The sequence below is a fragment of the Mirounga angustirostris genome, unplaced genomic scaffold (assembly GCF_029215605.1).
Source record: "Mirounga angustirostris isolate CCGP_5_RB_7025 unplaced genomic scaffold, mMirAng1.0.hap1 SCAF_3, whole genome shotgun sequence".
In the NCBI taxonomy this organism is placed as follows: Eukaryota; Metazoa; Chordata; class Mammalia; order Carnivora; family Phocidae; genus Mirounga; species Mirounga angustirostris.
This window is the reverse complement of record NW_026991711.1, coordinates 86,618,997-86,640,313: the sequence shown is the minus strand read 5'-3', so window position 1 is coordinate 86,640,313 and position 21,317 is coordinate 86,618,997. Positions and strand designations below refer to the sequence as shown.

General features: G+C 42.9%; 1 protein-coding gene across 7 annotated transcripts in view; it reads right to left on the bottom strand.

Annotated features, from left to right (window-relative positions):
- WDR33 (WD repeat domain 33) overlaps window positions 1–21,317 on the bottom strand; it is a 156,530-nt gene that overhangs the window by 8,754 nt on the left and 126,459 nt on the right. For 4 of the 7 annotated variants that reach the window (XM_064586364.1, XM_064586363.1, XM_064586365.1 and 1 more), the window contains 11 exons: window positions 16,138–16,264; window positions 14,824–14,978; window positions 14,652–14,730; window positions 14,096–14,206; window positions 13,637–13,731; window positions 13,350–13,436; window positions 12,775–12,914; window positions 12,021–12,173; window positions 9,592–10,680; window positions 6,830–6,938; window positions 3,304–3,742 (listed from right to left, as the gene is read on the bottom strand). In XM_064586364.1, coding sequence (XP_064442434.1) covers window positions 3,304–3,742; window positions 6,830–6,938; window positions 9,592–10,680; window positions 12,021–12,173; window positions 12,775–12,914; window positions 13,350–13,436; window positions 13,637–13,731; window positions 14,096–14,206; window positions 14,652–14,730; window positions 14,824–14,978; window positions 16,138–16,264 — 2,584 coding nt within the window. Of the gene's footprint in view, window positions 1–3,303; window positions 3,743–5,430; window positions 5,540–6,829; window positions 6,939–7,231; window positions 7,367–9,591; window positions 10,681–12,020; window positions 12,174–12,774; window positions 12,915–13,349; window positions 13,437–13,636; window positions 13,732–14,095; window positions 14,207–14,651; window positions 14,731–14,823; window positions 14,979–16,137; window positions 16,265–17,193; window positions 17,316–21,317 lie in introns of those variants that run through there. The other 3 variants (XM_064586366.1, XM_064586367.1, XM_064586370.1) reach the window with 3 other exon arrangements.

Here is a 21,317-nt window from a genome sequence, read left to right as displayed (position 1 = left end):
TTATCTTTCATGTTAGACGTTTTTGAAGGATCCATGCAGGTATTTTATAGAATGTACCCCAATTTGAATTTATCTGATTATTTCCTCATGATTAGACTCAGGTTAAACCTTTTTGGCAAAACTGCTTATACCTTCTCACAGATGCCAGTTTGTCTCCCTGTTCATGATGTAAAAGTGATGTGGGGACCAAATTTCACTGTTGCAAAAGTACACTTTTGTTTCCTTTGCAATTAAGTAGTCTGTGGGTGATGTTCCCACACAGTGAGAATATCCCATTTCTCCATAATCTTTTACCAGTGGTTTTAGCACCCACTGATGATCCTGGGCTGAATCAATTAGGACACTGCTTATAAAGGAAGTGACTTTCTAAGTCTATCCCTCCTCCTACACCGATTACTTGGTATTTTACTGTAAAAAGCATTTTCCCTTTCCCAATGCACCACTCCAGCTAACTTCTTAAAACTTTCTTGGTCCTGAGGTACCTTGATGACCCCTGCTCCTGCACGCAAAGAACACGTGCCCAGGACACTGGCTGAAAGAACCCCCTAAGATAAAGGTGGAACTGGCTGAAAGGAGAGGAGTGGAGCAGGAAGAGTACAGCAGAGGGCGCTGTGTCCCTGGGACAGAGTCAGGGAGAACCACCCCCACCAAACACCAACAGGACTCGTTTCTCAAGGCATCCATTACATGACCATCCTAGTCACGAAAGTAAAGAGAATCTAATGTGCCCTCATTAGAAATTGGCTCCTGTTAAGGACTAAATGTCTGTGTCCCCCACTAAACTCGTATGTTGAAGCCCTAATACCCAATGGGATGGTATCTGGAGATGGGCCTTTGAGGGGTAATTAAGGTTAGAGGAGGTCATGGCGCGCCTAGGTGGCTCAGCCAGTTAAGCGTCTGCCTTTAGCTCAGGTCATGATCTCAGGGTCCTAGGATCAAGCCCCGCCATCAGGCTCCCTGCTCAGTGGGGAGTCTGCTTCTCCTTCTCCCTCTGGCCCTCTGCCCCCCCCACCCCACCCCATGTGTGTGCATGTGCATGCTCCTCTCTCTCAGATAAGTAAAGAAAATCTTAGGGGAAAAAACTTAGAGGAGATCATGAGGGTGGGGGCCTTGTGATGGGATTAGTACCCTGATAGGAAGAGACTCTCTCTCTGCTCCAGTCCAGGACACAGGGTGAAGGTGGCTGGCTGCCTACAAGCCAGAAAGAGAAGTCTCACCAAAAACCCACCTGCTGGACCATGATCCACAACTTCGAGTCTCCAGAACTTCGAGAAAATAGATTCATGTTGTTTGAGCTTCCCAGCCCATGGTATCTTGTTATGGCAGCCCAAGCTGACTAGTACATCTCCTGATGAACTGACCCCCCTCCCCATTTAACACTCATTTATTCACCAGTTATTGAGCACCTACACCGTGTCACCACTACTGCTCTGGGTCCTGGGGACACAGAGGTAAAGTAACAAAGCCCCTGCCCTGGGGAAGCCATCATGTTCCTGGCAGATATATGTAATAAAGAAATAAACACATCACTTAATGTCAAGCAGTGCTAAGTGCTATGAAGAAACAGGAAGCAGGGTAGAGGAACTGGGCTAACAGGAGGAGGGATCTAACCGGACTGAGCCACAAATGTCTGGGAGACTGTTCCAGGCAGAGGAAACAGCAAGCACTACAGGGCAGGAGCACGCTGGGCATATCTGAAGAGCAATGGAAAGCTGTCAACAGCACAAGAGTCTGGGCTATGGCTCTGTCACTGACAGATGCAATACAATAAAACTGAGGCACAGTAAAATCTGAAACTGCACAAGATGCAAGGTTCAAGAAATTGATGAAAGTTACATTGATGCCAAAGCCACTGGAAATGAGGCTCTTGCAGAATAATATAAAGCCATTTCAAAGAGTGAATCCTTGGATACCACTAAGAGAGGCCCTTGAGACAACTAGGAACCCTTAAATCTTTTTCAAAAACCCCCTTCTGAAAGCTGCTTTCCTGAACCTCTTGATTTCACCGCCCTTGGCCATGTTATCAGCCCTTCTTTTCTTTTCTTTTTTTTTTTTTTAAAGATTTTATTTATTTATTTGAGAGAGAGAGAATGAGAGACAGCGAGCATGAGAGGGAAGAGGGTCAGAGGGAGAAGCAGACCCCCAGCTAAGCAGGGAGCCCAATGCGGGACTCGATCCCGGGACTCCAGGATCATGACCTGAGCCGAAGGCAGTTGCTTAAGCACTGAGCCACCCAGGCGCCCCACAGCCCTTCTTTTCTAACACATCCTGTGAGGATGGGGGAATGTCAACCCTGAACTCAGTCCCCCACTAACGACAGTCAAGAGAAATGGGATAGGCAGAGCTGCGACCGTGACAGCAGGAGTGCCCCACGGCATGGGCACTGCAGTCGGCCAGCCCGGCCTGAAGCCGCTCCCACACCTCCACCTGGCAGAGAGTCAAATGCTCTGATCCTCAGCACGGCCCCTCATCTGCAAACTGCTGACAAGAACACCGGTCTCACAATTCACCGGCACAAAGAAATACTCAAGTATCACCACCACGGACGATTCTCAATCTCCTCTGAGATTCACTAATGCTTGTTTTTTCCCTCCTTATTTCTTCTATGCCTTTTTTACCCCCAGCAAGCTGAGAGTGCAAGCCTGACCTTGATCTAATTGAACAGCAAGATTAATTTTCAGTTTGACTTGACTGTGTTAAGATCTTTAGGCAATTACAGAAAAACTATCTCACAAAAACTTATTCTCAATCTCAATCTAGATATGTACATCATTCTAACTAAGAGAATCTGGCGACTTCTAATCAAGTTCCAGAAACTTCATACTATACTGATCCTCACATCTCTTTTAAAAGGACCAAAGAGGGGCGCCTGGGTGGCTCAGATGGTTAAGCGTCTGCCTTCGGCTCAGGTCATGATCCCAGCATCCTGGGATCGAGCCCCGCATCGGGCTCCCTGCTCAGTGGGGAGCCTGCTTCTCCCTCTCCCTCTCTCTCCCTGCTCATGCTCTCTCTCTCTCTCTATCTCTGTGTCTCAAATGAATAAATAAAATCTTAAAAAAAAAAAAGTTTAAAAGGACCAAAGAATAAGCAAAAATAAAAAGATCTCTAAATTGTAAAGATAAAAAAGAAGCATAAAAGGTTAAAAAAGCATAATTACTTGCTTAAAGTCTAAATGTAAACCTAGAGAGGGTAGAACTAGTAATCAATATAGTGCCCTCTGCCCAAGCAAAAGATGAAAGAGACTTTTGCAGAACAGGTCAAGAGCTCCAGGGAAGAACTAGACCCACAAAGCATCTGTCCCACCTTTCTTCTCTGCGCCCTCGAAAACGTGGGTCCTCAGGATCCCGGGGGAATCGTTCATCTCCAGGTCTGCGGCCTTCCCAAGCCCCTGGAGGGCCCCGGGCTGCTCCCCGGCCATCCCCCTCGCTGAATTCCCTGTGATCAGGCGGAAACGGAGGCCCGGGGCCCCCACGCCTCCACTTCTCTTCTTGTGGTAAAGGTCCTCCTCGCCCCTCAAATTCACGTAATCGGTGGCCAAAGCGCTTGTCCGGGTGGAAGTCATCTGGTCTGCTGAAGTCATCAGGGAAGTCGGGGTGAGGGCCGCGCCTATCAGGGGGACCCCTGCAGTCCTGGCCGCCCCGGAAAGGCCCCCTCTCGGGACCGTGCTCAGGGCCGCTGCTCTGCTCATGCCGCCTCTCTGACATGGGGCCCATGTGATGGTTGGGAGGGCCGCGTGAGTCACCTAAAGGAAACAAAGCTGATTTTTACCTTGTCTTCCAGGAATCCTACCAGCACAGGTCTGATTTTCAGCATCTTAAAGTCTCAGAATGCATTCTTGTATTTAGAATGTTTTCCCTCCATAGTTCTCAGCATACTTAGGAGACAAATCCCTAAGGCACTATCTTAACAGAAGAACACAGATTTTGGGGTGCAGATTTCAACTTTATCACTCACTAGCTAAGCACCTCCACCTCAGGTAAATTACTAATCTCAAATGAGATTAGCAACTACTTGCTGCTGTGAGGATTAACTCAGAAAGCATGTGACAGTCTCATGGGCATAAGAATGGGCGTGCCTTCCCTGCTCCCATTCTTCCAGGGACTTCCCTAGGCCTGCCTGCTCCACACCCAGGGAGGACAGAGAGAATTCATGCTGCAGGCCAGGAAGCCAGGCACAGGGAATCCACCTGGGCACCGGAGAGGGCCGCGGAGCCCTCAGCGGGTGCAGCAGCTACCCTGCCGTCATCCCTGCTGGTGCCCCTTTAGCCCCTAGTTCATTCAACCTGCTTCCTTAACTCACACTTCCCTTCTTTCCTTCTTTCTTTCTTTCTTTTTTAAGACAGGGAATACTTTATTCAAACCCATCAGAGAAATAGACAGCTTGGGTCCATAACAAAGCACGTTTTGATTCTTAACAAAATCCTCTGTAAGGTGCGTGGAACCACAAGCCTCGCTAATAACTGCCTGGTGACCCATCAGCCCTTGCTCATACTTCAGTTTCGGGGTCATATGGGCATATTTTCCGCCCCTTTGCATGAATGAATGATATAGATCCCTCATCTATAATAACTATCACCATTCTTTGCACACAATGTTGGGAAACCCACTAAAGGTTGTTTTAAAACATTTTAATGTGTGTAATATATTCAAAGTCCTGAATAAAAATAGAATTAAAGTTGTGATGGTTAACTTAGCTTACTTCTGAACCTTGAAGGGATTTGTTCTCCTGGCTACTGTGCAGCCATTGTTAATGTGCAGCTATTTTCTGTCAACATACAATCCAAATCAAGCATTTTTTAAAAGTAGGTAGCAAAGGGACCCTCTTGCTCTAAAACAACTACATTTTTAAGATGAAATTCCCCCACTGCCCCACTCATACCTTTCCCTCCTTCTCCCTGGCAATAAAGATGACCTGCCTTCCCTTGCGTCACAGCCAGCCAGGATTCCTCCCCTCCCGATGCCCTTCCTCTTCCCTTTTTGTTCCTTTCTTTTGGCCATTTCAATCCCGCCTCACCATTCGACATGTATAAAAAACTTGGAAATGTCAGTATAAAAAAACACCATTAGAAGGGTTCTCTCTTCTCTTAAGCTCTTCCTGTGCCTTCTGCCTTCTGGTCTTTCCTTCATTAAACCAGTCCTCTCCCAGCTGAGGAAAGCACCTTCTAAGTTGCATCTCTGTTCAGTCAGTTTGCAAATATCCCAGGTCCCTTTCCTTGTGGTAAAGAGGCCCCCTCACTTCTCAGTGGGTTCCTGCATCTAACGGCTTCTTCTCTGACTTTATGTTGCTTGAACTTGGTGTGATCTCAGACACAGCAGACTTTGACCTGAGGAAGCTGAACACATTCCATTTGGACTTACCTATGAATAATAATCCTCCCATTACCTCTATCTGTTTAAAAGTACCCTGGCTCCTCCAAGGAAAGAAACCCACCACTACAAATTAGAAGGGATGTGGCCACCGGTGATGGGGCGGCGGCGTTGGTTAATCCAGTAGGGGATGGCAGGGCCACTTTCTCGGCTCTCCCTTCTCCCTTTGGTCCCTGGGAGGAGAAAGAGAGGAGGAAGAGAGAGAGAGAGAGGTAAAGAGAAAAGGGGAAGAGCAAGGAGGAGAGGGAAATAGGTGGAGACAGACACAAGGTAGGGGAGAGGAAGAGAGGCAGGCTCTCAGTTTGTTGACAGCTGTACCCTGTGGGTAACAGACTCTTCTTTTCTTAGGGTCCCCAAATTCCAAAGATGGGTTCTTGCTTTCTCTTTTTCCCTGTTGGCCACCACTTCCATGCAATGAGACTATAATAACGATTTTCCTACTTCCTTTACTGCTCCCTTTCCTAGGATGTCCTGCTTCTCCCAAAGTCCTAGGGCTGCAAAATGCTAATGAGGACTTTTCTTAATTTGATAAAATGAGGGCAAGAAATGTAACATGCGCCACAGAGTGCTGTGGGCTCACCTAATTAAAAATTAAAAGGAGTGAAGTTCTTTGAAGTGCAACCTCCACAATACTCCTGGTTCTCTGGCCTGTGTCCTCCCTGTGAGACAGTGCACTGACTTGAACACCTCTGTCTCCGACCTTCCCTCCATCTACACCACTCAGTCCTGCCCTCACCCTCTCCAGCCAGCGGCCTACCACCCCCTCACTCCTGCTCTGGCCCTGCCCTGCCCTTGTGACAGCAGAACACCTCAGCACAAGGGGCTGCCTCAGCACTTTCAACTCCTGGCATTAACTCAACTTCCAAACAGCCTCACATCTAAATACTGGCAGGTCTTATCTCTGTGCTTTCCATAGTATCCCAAGAACCCGATACATCAGTACATGGCTTTCTTCTTATCAAATCGTGCAAAACAATATAACCAGCTAAAGAATTTAATACATGGCACAATTTGGGGGTGAAGGGGGGAATATTAAAAACACTATTAAAATCTCTAAATTCTTTATCTCATCAAACACTGTAAGTGGAAGCAGTTCGGCTTTCCAGGAAGCAAACGACATGCACTTGCATTCAGTGCGCACAGGAACCACTCCCATTCCCAAGACGTGGACAAGGCCAGCCCAGGCCCAGGTCCAGGCCCTGCTACTAGGGGTTGTCCCAGCACTTCCACTGTCAGCTTCTGGTAAGTGAAGAGCTTATTTCCTCAGGACAGCATTTTTAGCTAACTAAAGCGAGTCTATGAAAACATCAGGACAAAGCCTTTACCTGAAATGACTGCTCCTATTTTTCCTATAGGGTTCAAATGACCATTCTATCAATTACTTACCAATAAACTATTTTTTTTGTAAGATTTACCCAGAGGTGGTAGAATACAATCTCTTATTCAACCGAGCAGATATTTACCTTTGTTAGGGCCAGGTCCTTGTCCAGGGTTAAGAGGGGGGATGCGACCTTGTGCTCCCTGCTGCCCTAGGCCTGGTATCAGGGGTGGGGGGCCTGCGTTCTGTCCTTCCTGAAAAGATGTTTTTAAAGCGGGGGTGTGAAATCATAGGATTGTGCTTCATAAATAGCAATTTTATCACAATGTGACAAGATAAAAACACTAGGTTGCCCCAAAGCCTCCAGCAGTAAATATACAGCTAGTGACATTATAGCAAAATTGTCCTTAAATTGGGGGAAGGAGATACTTCTCTTACCATAATAAAAGGAAACACTTATATTTTAAACCTGCTGATAGGTTTTATTTAAAGCGAGATCTTTACCTGTGATGCCAAGAACCTCAATGGAAAGTCTGCAATCGTAACATAACACTCTGCACAAAGGAGGAACTTCCGGCAAAAGTAAAGATCTGGAAATCTGCCAGGACAGGTAAACTCTGCTCTCACACTCGGGACTCTTTTCCAGCTACAAAAAATAACCACTCCTCTCAAGCGGCTAGGGCTGGGTTTGAAGAGGTGGAAGAATACGAAAGGGGTTCGTGATGAGATATTCACATTGGCTTTCTCCTATCAACTGCCTCTTCTCTACCTCAGCATTTCCCCATCCTCAGCACCCTATGGCTCATTCCCAGCTGAGTTGCCTGGGATCCTGTTGGACTCCTTGGGTCCCTGAAGATACAAACCTGCTGCTCTGAGCTTGTCTCCATGCTCTGGAACCCCAGAGCTCGCCCCAGCTTGTGCCTAAGATTATGTCTTTTTACCTAGCCATGTCTAAATTCTGAGTCTCCACACTGTCCAGTGACCTTGGATTAGGTCTCTTAACAAACAAACCCATTTCTTTATTTAAAAAAAAAAAAAAATGCATTTGGTGAACTGGACCTACTATGAAAATAGCAGTTTCAAAACCATCCATAGCAAAATTGCTTGCACATTCCAAACTAGCTACACGAAAGAGCAACCTTGATAGGCCATCCAGCATTGTAGCTACAAATAACTATCATTAACTCAACACCTATAATTTCTGTCCTCCTTTGTTTCCTGTCTCCTTCACCCAAGGACTGCTCTTACCAACATCTTTCATGCTATTACTTTAACACCAGAAAGGAATTCCACTAAATTAAAACAACTGGTTTAAATAATGAGCCTCATTGAAGTGAAGAAAGTCAGATTTCAACACATAAAAAATAGGGGCAAAAATTTTCATCAGGCAACTCTTGAGATCTGAAACGTCCTATAATGCATCAAACCTTCACACTCATTCTATAGGTCAACTAAATCTTTAGAACCATTATGCTTTTCATGTATAAAATCTTTTACTACTTAATAAAAACTCTTGCTGAACTGTCCCAGAAACTCAGGCCTATCCTCTTGAATCTGACACGTTTTTAATTTCAGTCATAATGCGGTAGCTAAAGTTCATCACTGTTTTTGTCCTCCCAAATGAAAGCTGTTAATTCATTACCATAAGGTTAGGGAACTGATACTATAAACACATACAAATGCTCTGTGTGTTAATAAAACATACAATACTGCAAATTTTACAGCAGTTCAGAACAATAAACCTAGATTTATTCCACTCATCCTAAATTCTAAAAAGTGCCCAAGAGATTCTGGAAATAAACTCAACTACTCTTCACTGCTGTGACACTTGTAAGTCCTGGAAGACCTATGGAAAAGTAACGCTTAACCTACTTACTCAGCTGGTTATTTTAATTCATTAACCTAATAGTCATCTTCACATGACAGATTCTCAGAGGTGTTTGAAAAAGCAAAACAGACTGTGTTTTTCACATGCAGCACCTGCAGCACATCCTCTCCAAGTGGACCGAGTGCCTCTCAGTAAAGACCCGAGGAGTCAACATTAGCTCACTCGCTCACTCACTTTCGGTCCACAACTAACTTCAGGGACACAAACGCAGTAGTTCATACCTAAATAATGCTTCCAGACTATGAAACTGAGAAAAACATAAAAACCACAGAGCCAAAAACAGTGCTAAATCCATTCATGCTCATGCAGTCCTTCTGTAATTCCCCCACAAAACCTGAACCCTCCTCACACCACTTCTCAAGCACAGGCCCAGCGAATAAAACTTTGCTGACAAAAACAGAATCCTCAAAAAAGGGCCAAGACAATGTCTACAGAATTACTCCCTCCAGTAAATAAATTTACATGTGAGTGGAAAACGACTTGAACAGCATTTTGTCCAAAGGGTCACCATTTGAGAATGCATAATTCTGGACTCAGAGATCTCTAAAAGCATTCACTGAAATGAAAATAGTGAGATCAGAGTCTCCCATACACTTGTGAATTAAATACTCCATACTATCTTAAAGAGTAGAGCTGGCAGGCAGATCAGCCCACGAAACACCGGGCTACAAACTAAAGAGCCCAGAAAAGGGGGACCTGATATAGGCTCAGGGCCACCCCTGCTTCCTCCTCAGGGCCACAGCTCTTTTAGAGCCTGGGGACAATTATGAACGGTATTCAATTGAGAGTTGATCTTTTCTGGAATGACTTCTATTAAAAAGACTCATACTACAATATATTTAATGGTCTTGTTTACTCTCATTTCCTTCTTCAGCCATGATGCTACTCTCAAGCCACCATCACTACTTGAGAGACACTGATACAAGCCGTGACTGCTTCCACAGCATTTGGAAGTGCCGCCTCCGTGCAGAGCGTATTTTCCCAATGTGCAATGCCTATAAGTTAAAAATAAATAATACCTGATTGAAGGGGGCCCGGGGCCCATCACCTAGCAGAGCTGTTTTCTGCTGCTGGAATGGTATTGGCCCTTGAGATGGATGTGGCCCTCTTGCCGGGTTCTGCTGTCCCTGAGGTCCAGGGGGCCCTTGCATGCCACCCTGGGGTGGCGGCCCCAAAGAGCCCTGGGGCGGCCCCTGCTGACCTTGTGAGCCTGGAGGCCCTCGCAATTCCTGGGGGGGGCCCAGCATGGACCCTTGGGCTGGAGGCCCCTGCATGCCTCGCATCTCCTGAGGGCCTCGCATCTCCTGAGGGCCATGTCCCAGCAGTCCACTTGGAGGGTGAGGTCCTCTCATCTCTTGAGGCGGATGGCCCATCATCATCCCTTGGGGAGCAGGACCCTGATTTTCTCGGGGGCCTGGAGGACCCTGCATTCCTCTTGGATTCAATCCCATCAGAGGTCCCTGAGACACAGGACCTTGGATCCCTTGAGACCCTGGCCCACCTTGTATCCCATGAGGATGAGGAGGTCCTTGCATTCCTCTGGGACCAGGTGGTCCCTGCATACCTTGAGTACCAGGAGGTCCCTGAGGGCCCAAGTGACCCTGGGGACCAGGTGGGCCTTGAGGGCCTATGTGACCTTGTGGGCCAGGTGGACCCTGAGGACCCATATGACCTTGAGGACCAGAATTACCCTGTGGTCCAGGTGGTCCTTGAGGTCCCAAAGGGCCATGAGGTCCAGGATGCCTCTGCATTCCTTGAGGCCCATGCATGTCCTGAGGCCTCGGCAACCCCTGGGGCGGGCCCTGGGGCCCTTGTGGTCCCATGAATCCTTGTGGCCCCCCACCTCCCTGATGCAGTGGAGGACCTTGTGGTCCCATTTGTCCCTGGGGTCCAGGGGGTCTAAACTGTCCCTGTGGACCCGGAGGCCCCATTTGAGCCATGTTCATTGGCATCTGCTGAGATGGATGGGGCTGCTGAAAACCTTGAGGAATCTGAGACATTGGACCTTGTCCTGGAAAGGGCTGGGGTCCAAGGAGAGGGGTGCCAGATGAAGGAGGAGGCTGAATTTGCTCAGCCTGTTTCTGTGCAAGTCTTTCAATTTTAAGTTGCTGGAAAGAAAGGAAAAAAAGCATACTGATAAATACACCAGAGCCCTTGAAGATGACAATACTGCTATCACTTATTTCATTGGGGGAGCCTCAAGACAAACATAAGGCATTGACCTCTCAACACTCCACAGTAACTAGAATCCGTGTAACATTCAGATATTCTGAGAGCACACAAGCTTCCAGACTCACTCTAGACTCCTTCTTTTTAAATACTGAAAAACAGCAGTCAGGATTATTTATATCCATCCTTATTATATTAAATAATTTACTAATGCTTTATCATTTTTGGTTAACTGTCAAAGGTGCAAAAAAAATAAGAGCAAACCACCTGCTCTAGAGCTGACAGAAAAATTATTTTATCTGTGGATAAATAAATGATCCAAGTTAAAACTATGTTGGCTTTATCTTTCCTATTAAAAAATGTATATGAGGACGCCTGGGTGGCTCAGTTGGTTGAGCCACTGCCTTTGGCTCAGGTCATGATCCTGGAGTCCCTGGATCAAGTTCCGCATCGGGCTCCCTGCTCGGCAGGGAGTCTGCTTCTCTGTCTGACCCTCCCCCTTCTCATGTGCTCTCTCTCATTCTCTCTCTCTCAAATAAATAAATAAAATCTTAAAAAAAAAAAATGTATATGTAGGGGCGCCTGGGTGGCTCAGTTGGTTAAGTATCCACTTCTTGATTTTGGCTCAGATCATGACCTCAGGGTTGTGGGATCAAGCCCCGCCAATCAGGCTCTGCGCTTGCGGGGAGTCTGCTCCAGATTCTCGCTTTCCCTCGCCTTCTGCCCCTCCCCCTGCTCTCTTTCTCTCTCTAAAATAAATAAATAAATCTTTTTTAAAAATGTGTATTTAACTTAGGTTTGCTCACTGCTTGACTCATCTCGTTTTAAAAGTCTTAGAATTCTTTCACACCTGAAACTATTATGACACTGTATGTCAATTATACTTCAATTAAAAAATTAGAAAAACAGAAAGAAATGGTGGCATTCATCAGACCCATCTGAGAAGCCCTTCCCTTCTCCATAAGAGCATATCAATAAAAAATGTTATCAGGGGCGCCTGGGTGGCTCAGTTGGTTAAGCGACTGCCTTCGGCTCAGGTCATGATCCTGGAGTCCCTGGATCAAGTCCCGCATCAGGCTCCCTGCTCGGCAGGGAGTCTGCTTCTCCCTCTGACCCTCCCCCCTCTCATGCTCTATCTCATTCTCTCTCTCAAATAAATAAATAAAAATCTATAAATAAATAAATAAATAAATAAATAAATAAATAAATAAATAAAAATAAAAAATGTTATCACTATTTTCTTAGATCATCTTGAACCCCCCTAAAGAGTGTCACACACCTCCAGAAGCTGTGGGTTAGTATACTGTAATGTGGCCATTTCTTGTTCAATTTCTGCTTGTGTTTTCTTCTTCTCTTCCAATTTAATATCCTCTTTTCTGTCGTTCAGTACCTCATTTGGGGCAGGAATTGGAACTTTATTTTGCATCCAAGCCTTGGGAAAGAAGAGAATATTAAATATACCCTAAGTGTGTATATTACAATGAGGAAATGAGAAAAACATTCTGTAATGTCACTGGCTCCTTCCAACCAGCCGAATACAAGCCAGCCAGCCTGGTATACTGCCTTTATTCTAATGCTCCTTCTTGTGATGAGAATGGAGTGAGGCAAGCACAATACCGGGCAGAAACTACTAACCTGATAAACACTGTAAGATCTTATATGTTATTGAAAATGAAAAGCCTGCCCGCCTCTTCTAGAGGGCACATGCACTTTGTGTTGAAGGGACAAATAAAGCAGAAGACAGACAAACAAAGTAGAGGAGAGTCAACGTACTCTCTCTGCTCCATGCTTCTTTCTTCTTCTTCCTCTGATAGCGTTGACAGTAAGAAGTAGGTGAGAATAAAAGAAGAGCTACAAGAGTCATGACAAACTCAGCACTAACTGCAGAGCAGCAGATGGGGTCTTGGTCGAAGAACACTCCAAAGAAGTCTGTAGTACAGAAACACTTTCCACAGATGAGACAGTGCAAGACAGACTCACCAAGCAGGACCTCCCAGTGCGTGGACAAGGTGGGGCTGCTGCTAGTTACTCACCTGCTGGAACTGAGCAGGAATAGGTTTTGCATAAGGAACTTTCTTCTGAGGAACTTTTTTCTGATCCTTTTGCATCACCTCCTCCATTCCCCAGTCCAAACCTGGAATTGTCATTTCAATTTCATTTGATTCATCTTTCCCTGTAACCACAAAAAGAAGCAGTTAGCCAAGGAAATGAGTGCAAATGGTCATGTCATCAATAAACACATTTTTAAAAGAATAGATTTTAAATAATATGCAGTTTACATCACTTTTATCAACATGTCTCAAATCATTTTGGCATTTTCAAAATAATTTAGTATCATGAAGGTAAGAAACAGGTCTACAAAAATTTTATAAAGAGGGGTGCCTGGGTGGCTCAGTCGTTAAGCGTCTGCCTTCGGCTCAGGTCATGATCCCAGGGTCCTGGGATCGAGCCCCACATCGGGCTCCCTGCTCTGTGGGAAGCCTGCTTCTCCCTCTCCCACTCCCCCTGCTTGTGTTCCCTCTCTCGCTGTCTCTCTGTCAGATAAATAAATAAAATCTTTAAAAAAAATTTTTATAAAGATAAAACATACAGGTACAATGTCTCTTACCCATCTGCTCTTGTTCCATAGCTAATTTTAGTTGTTCTGGTATTCCCATTCCTGGAATTACTGCCAGGCTGTTAGGTTCAAGGTCATCTATAAATACGAATACATTTATTGTCAACAGAGATTTTATAAACATAGTGGCCCAATAAAATGAACACTTTATAAAAATGAAACTTTATCAATCAGTAAACTATAAAACTAAATTTAGTTGTATATAATCTTTTCCATAACTAACACTTTAATAAGAGAATATCAGATTTCACAGAAGGATAAATGTGTAAGAGTCTCACCATATTCTACTCCATCTTCAGACATTCCAGGCAATAGGTTGAGATTATATCGATCTCGCATTTTATCACCTGGTCGGTTTCGGGTCCAGAATTTGCTGTCAAAATAAAAGTGATGGAAGGGGTAAGGGGAGGAGGATGGTTTCAGCGTGCTTCTGGGCACTTAAGAGTACCAAGCCCCCTGGTAAACATAACAAAGTTTTACAATGCCTTTCTTCTAAAACTTTAAAATGTCAAAATATTTTTTAATAAGAAGGCAAAGCAAAATTTGAATAACAAAGTCATACTCAATATTCTATCTCCCTCTTATTACTACATACTTATTTATAAACAGCTACAAAAATGTTCCTAAGAAGTTGGACTACAAATACATTAATCTATCAACAAAAATAAATATAAATCTTTATTTTCTGCTGCTCCATGAACACAGTAATTCCTTGTCATTTTTGATATAAAGCTTACCTAGTATGGTCATTTGAACCTGAGCAGAGAATATGTCCAAGAGGATGCCAAGCCAGACTCCAGATCATTCCTTCATGGGCCATCTCCATCCCACCCACTTCCTTCTCTACCCTGTAACAGCACCACAGAAAGTCTTTTCACAAGTTACCAAAAAAAAAAAAAAAAAAAAAGACATTTTTTTTTTTACTGTAACACAAAGCTACCAAAGCCTGTTACTTTAAATCTGGTCAGTTCCACATGTTTCAGGGGTATTCATTTGTCATCAGCAATGTATTCTTTTATTTGAGGAGTACTTTAGAGGGGAAAATGCTTTGAGAATTAATTTACCAATAAGAAACAAGGAAATCTGCTTTACTCTCCTTTAATGACTTCCACATCCAAAAATAGAGGTGCTAAGTTTTCTATTCCAAGCTGGGTTTATAGAATTGAAAACTGCAGGAAGTCTCTGATATAGGACATATGAACACTCAGGAAAAACACAAGACATTATGTTTTACACTTTTGAGTGCTCTCTTCATAAAATATACAACTTCTTTACATAATAAGTATTACATACCCAACATGCCAGAATAACAAAGAGCCATCGGACCCTCCACTGGCAAAAAGTCCTTCATGAACAGGATGCCAGGCCACAGCTGTAAAACAAAAACGTGGGCAAAGGCAAATTATTAGGATTTCAACACACTACAGCTAATAGTGAGAATGAGAAGCATGCCACAACCACTGACCTGTGGCTTCTTTCTTATGACCTCGGAAGACTTGAAGCTCTTCTTTCAGGTTTCGGATATCGAAAAGTTTACAGAGGTGATCACGTGATGCAGTGAGTAGCCAATTGCCGTTGAGATTTAATTTCACTTCCATTACTGTGTTTTTATGGGCATGACTAGAAACAAAGTACCAAGAAAATAATCTGTCAGAATTCAAAACAAGGATAAATCGATACAATGGCCATTTTTGTTAAAAAGCACATGGGTCAAGACGCAAGAGGTATGGCCTCTTGGCAAGAGGTTTAGACATTACTTCAAGTGTACTTTTAACTGTGGTCTTGTGATGTTACATGCTTTATTACTTCTTAATGTCCATTATTTAAGTACAGTTTTCATTAACCAATTAAAATAGCAGCAGAGCTTCAACTGTATAAAACACCTTAGCTGTGGAGCAGGGGAAGCACTTGAACACATAAATTAATATTCAATAAAGCTCATTAAATTTTTAAAATTCAATGAAGCTCCTCTCATTAAGACAAAGCATTAAAAAAGGGCATAGGATAGTTTGAGGGTTAATTTGAACTAAAACCACTACAAGTCAAGGCCTGCAAAATACACATCTCCAAGAAGCATCAGTCACAAGGTGCTCTATTTGGTGTGGCCACTGGAGTTAGGCAATAAGGCAGCCTTGCTCCAGCCAGCTCACTCTGGATTTAGCTCACTTTCCAGTCAGAAAGACCAGGATACAGGGGTGTGGTCAAAAAACATGCTAGTAACATGTTCATTTAACTATGAGTGTTAACAGATAATAATAAAAAATAGTAATATAAAATATAATGATATAAAATATAATATATATAAAATATAATCATAAAAATAATTTTAAAAGGACAAAACCTTATTATGAGGTTGCATCATAAGCAAGCACCTCAAACAAAAAATGAGAACGGATTCAAAACTGGGGAGAAAACTTCTCTACAAATATATGTGGTGAGATGGAGAGGGCTGGGCTGTGTCTAGTAAGTGGCTGCCACATCAGCTCCATACAGTGCCAAAATGTTATCATGAGGAGAGACTGCAACCTAGGATAGTAAGAACCACCTTCTCCTCATCTTCCTCCCTGCCCCCCCCTTAGGGATACCCAAATTAAATGTTGATACATATAGCAGAACAAAAATCATATTTAATTAACAAGAAGACCCTAGGTAGAAGTTCATCTGTTGTCTACCCTAGTTTTTGGCGAATACACAGGAGGAGAGAAGGCTCAAAGTTAAAGAATACAGGCAGCCTTGTTCCCTTTTGTTTAGGGACCAAGGTGGGGTTCCTATCACTTACAGTGTTGCAAGACTCTGCCCAGTCTTGGGATCCCAGAACTTGATTGGCTGTTGACTATCTTTACTTCCTGAAACAACTAACCCTTTTGTTGGATGCCAGTCTACACATTTCACATCTGCACCATGCCCTGTTGGAACAAGTTAAAATAATACCTAATCAGTCATATATTTAAAGCAGCGCTCCATTCTAATTTAAACGAAAGCAGACAAACTTATTAACTGTTTTGATCCTAATACTCAGTCATCTTAACCCTTTTGAGAGACTCTTTTGCCTTTGTGTGGGGAAGACTTCTGAATAGAGCAACCTCTTTTGAGGCCGAGATGCACAGGAACAGTTTCTCTTCTCCTGCAGCTAAGCTCATCTTCTTGCCTACTTCTGGTAGGCCAAAGATTTTTGGAAGCTGTGTCACTCAAGCCCCATATTTAAAGCTTTTCCTGCTTTTCCTGGATGATCACAATTCTTGTCATTCACTCTAGTTTTCCCACTTTGCAGTAGTCCTTATAGATCAAAAGTCCTAAATTCAGGTTCACATGCCAGCATTTTCTAGATGTGGCAGTAGGAAAAATATTCTGATGGAATTCCATTTACTGAAATGCCAAATGAGAAAAACAATCCCTGCTTCATACACACATGCCAGATGAGATGATGTTAAGAGCTGCTCTGTTGAGTGCTTACTACATGTTAGGGTGTGATGGAACAATTAAAAGCATCACCTCTTTAAATCCTCACAAAATCCTGAGGAAGGTATTACCATTATATCCATTTTACAAGTGAAGAAAAGAAACAGAAGGACTGGAGGGGTTAAATAAGACATCCTAGTTTCCAAAGCCTGTCAGCAAGGACAGGAGCTGGAATCTGAACCTGGTCTACAGGATTCCAGAAATAGTTCTCTCAATCACTGTGCTAGAGCATGAGGTCACTTCATAAATGGAACACATTAACTGATACTAAAAATCACAAAAGTGAAAATCAGAACTTATATAACTGAAAGAAATTAGTAAAATTTTTGAAAAATCGAGGTGCCTGGGTGGCTCAGTCATTAAGCGTCTGCCTTTGGCTCAGGTCGTGATCCTAGGGTCCTGGGATCCTGCTCAGCCGGAAGCCTGCTTCTCCCTCTTCCACTCCCCCTGCTTGTGTTCCCTCTCTTGCTGGGTCTCTCTCTGCCAAATAAATAAAATCTTTAAAAACAAAAAAAAGATTTTTGAAAAATCAGTGTTGTCCAGAAAAAGCCTCAGGAACATTTTATACAGCAAATGCACTACAAAGCAGGTAAGAATGAGGTGAAGAATATCTGAAACAGGTCCCTCTCCAACCAGGACTAAATCCAGCTTCTATGAAGTCTGAGGTGGGAAGGAGGAAGGATATGGAAGAATAGCAAGAGAGGGAAGAAGGGAAGAAGGAAAAGATGATTCTAGGAGCAACGGAAAGTGAATCTGCACCAATTCAGAAGGGGAGTGATTGTGTCTCAAATAGGCATGGACTTATCTAAAGACAAGACCCTATGCTGGCAAATATGTAGGGAGATACCAACTGCCGGGACAACAGTTTGGCAATGTGTACCAAAGCATGAAAAACGTGCGTATCCTACAACCTGAGAAGCTCATGCCTCAGAATTTACCCTAAGGAAATAATCGATGTCCAAAAAGATTTGCCTACAAGAATGTTTACTGATAGCTTATTTTTAAATGCCCTTGAATAGGAAATATATTACAAAATGTATTTCAGTATGGCATATGTGCTCAATAGAATATGATGCACCTGTTATAAATGATACTATAGTAACTTAAATGATGTAATTAAAATGTTCATGATACTATCGAAAAAAGGAAAAACACCAGTGTCTGCAACATTCCTGATGCCACCAGGAAAAGACAGATTAGTACCATGAGTGTGTGTGTACACCTATCTGGAGAAAAATGCAAGAAGTCTAGACACCAAACTGTTAAACAGAAAGAGTATTAAGCTGAGTAGAGGTATTAAGGTGATTCTTATTGCCCTGTGTTTTGTTTTTATGTTTTCTTTTGGATTTTTTTTGTTCGTTTTTGTATTTTCTACAATGAACATACATAATTTTGTAACTGGGATCTAAAGGTGGGAAAGGGGAAAAGAGGTTTTGTTGTTACTTTGATTTTATTAAGAAAAAGAACTGAAGATGGAAAAATTGACTAGAAAAACAATTCAGTCTTCCAGTCCCTTGTTTGGTTTAAGAACTTTTTATTTTCAGGGTTGTTGTTTGGTTGGTTTTATTATTATTTATTTAAGTAATCTCAACACCCAATGTGGGGCTTGAACTCACAACCCCAAGATCAAGAGTCATATCCTCTCCTGACATAGCCAACCAGGCACCCAAAGAACTTTTAATGTCATTAACAATTTGATCCTAAATATGGGCAGGGAATTAAAAAAGCTTTATGGGTCACTATCACCCAAAATTAAATATTATGTATAGATATGTGTGTATTTTAACCAAATTTGGAAAATACATGAGAAAACACTTTTAAAATGTGATGCACTGTGCAAAAAAAAGTTCATACTCTTAGCAGCCACCTCTACCCTCACCTTTCCTGAGACACTTTTGTTATGAAAGTTTTTGTTTTTGTTTTTTTTAAAGATTTTATTTATTTATTTGATAGAGAGAGACACAGCAAGAGAGGGAACACAAGCAGGGGGAGTGGGAGAGGGAGAAGCAGGCTCCCCGCAGAGCAGGGAGCCCAATGCGGAACTCGATCCCAGGACCCCGGGATCATGACCTGAGCCGAAGGCAGTCGCCCAACCAACTGAGCCACCCAAGCGCCCCATAAAAGTATGTTTAAACAAGTGTACGCAAAAAAAAATAAGAAACCCATCAACCCATAAAAAAAGGAACAACAAAATATATTTTAGCTGCTTTGAATTTGTTTTCTGACATTTTCTAAAATGTATTTGAGGGGCGCCTGGGTGGCACAGTTGGTTAAACGTCTGACTCTTGGTTTCAGCTCAGGTCGTGATCTCAGGGTCATGAGACTGAACCCTGTGTCAGGCTCCAAGCTCAGGGCGGAGACTACTTAAGTTTCTCTCTCCCTCTTCCTCTGCCCCTCCTCCTACTCTTGCTCTAATAAATAAACCTTTAAAAATTTTTTGAATAAAATAAAACGTATTTAAGTAGAACCCAAGCAAGTGAGGAATCCCATCTATCCTTTTCTGCTAAATGAATTTACCCAAATCCATACATATCACTAAATATAAATCCAACTGATTGGTACTGATTCTTGGGTATTATTTTATTGGTTACTGTCCTTAATAATAAAAATACTAGTACTACTAGCAAGTACACATTCTTCTTATATGTATGGTACTATTCTAAGCAAAGTATGTATACTGACTAATACTTTACATATGAAAATTACAAGGTACAGATAGGTTAAACAACTTGCCCATGATCACATAGCTGATAAGTGGCAGAGCGGACATCTTGAATGCAGGGAGCTGACCCCCAATCCATAGCTCTTTTTTTTTTTTAATGTTTTATTTATTTATTCATGAGAGTCAGAGAGAGAGAGGGAGAGGCAGAGGCAGAGGGAGAAGCAGGCTCCCCGCCTAGCAGGGAGCCCAATGCGGGACTCAATCCCAGGACCCTGGGATCATGACCTGAGCTGAAGGCAGACACTCAACCATCTGAGCCACCCAGGCGCCCCCAATCCATAGCTTTTAATGCCTATTCTATTCTGCCTCCTTAGATGTGGAAAGGTTAGTCTAAGAGTTACAGGAGGAAAAGAAAAGAAAATATGTCTCTTCCTATTTGCTTCTATATGCACAAAGACTCACTGAAAGACAGCAGACAGGGAACAGATGGGAGGGCAGCTATTCAAGTCTTTACATTATTTTATTTCTGAACCATATGCATGTGTCATCTACTTTTGTAAAATTAAATACAAATAAAAGACTTATCTAAGAAAGTATGTACAAAAAAATATGTGCACCATGCTAACATTTATGGCTTAAAAAGAGACACACATACACAAAGCGCATATATACACTTGCTCAAAAATGCATAAAACGTGTCTGAAAGAAAACACAAGAACCATCACATTAATTGCCCCCAAGAGAGGGAACTGGGTAAGGAGACTTCATTGTATATTGTTTGGTAATTTTTAAATACTGAAACACATGAATGATGTATTGGGGGGGGAAATTCAACTAAAAAAATTTTAATTTACTAAACAGCAGTGGACTGATTACCTCTGGAAAGTGGATATGAAATCATTACAAGTAGCACGTATCATTTTTATATTTTTTCAGATGAAAAGGAGGAAAAATAAATAGCTTAATCTGGCATAGAAGCATACTGATTTGCAACTGCTCTCTTCTTTAGTAAAAGATGTTACTGAATTCCCAATGAAGTGACGAAAACTATTTCAAATGATAAAACTGTATCCTCTCATGTCAATGTTAACACATTTAGATCCAGAACAATGAGACTAATAAAAATTTATCCTAAGAAAATAACATAAAGGATTTTTTTAACATTTATATTTAAAAGATGGCATTTGAAACTTTGTTCAAAATAGTGAAAAAGTGTAAACAAATTTTAGAAGTGGGATAATTAAATGAACTGTGTCATGGCCAAAAGAAAAAGAACATACAACTATTAAAATGAGGATTCTAGGAACAAAAGAAAATGCTCATGAAATGAAGTGAATTTTTTTTTTTTAAAGATTTTATTTATTTATTTGCAAGAGAGAATGAGAGACAGAGAGCACGAGAGGGAGGAGGGTCAGAGGGAGAAGCAGACTCCCCGCTGAGCAGGGAGCCCGATGCGGGACTCGATCCCGGGACTCCAGGATCATGACCTGAGCTGAAGGCAGTCGCTTAACCGACTGAGCCACCCAGGCGCCCGAAATAAAGTGAATTTTAAAACAGCAAACAAGGGGTGCCCAGCTGGCTCAGTCAGTGGGACATGCGAATCTTGATCCCGGGGTTCTGAGTTGAAGCCCCACGCTGGGTGTAGAGATTACTCAAAAATAAAATCTTAGGGGCGCCTGGGTGACTCAGTCAGTTAAATGTTCAACTCTTGATTTTGGCTCAGGTCATGATCTCAGGGTCTTGGGATCCAGCCCTGCATGGGACTCAGGGCTCAACAATCAGTGGGGTGTCTGCTTCAGGATTCTCGCTCCCTCTGCCCTCCCCTCCCTCTGCTCATG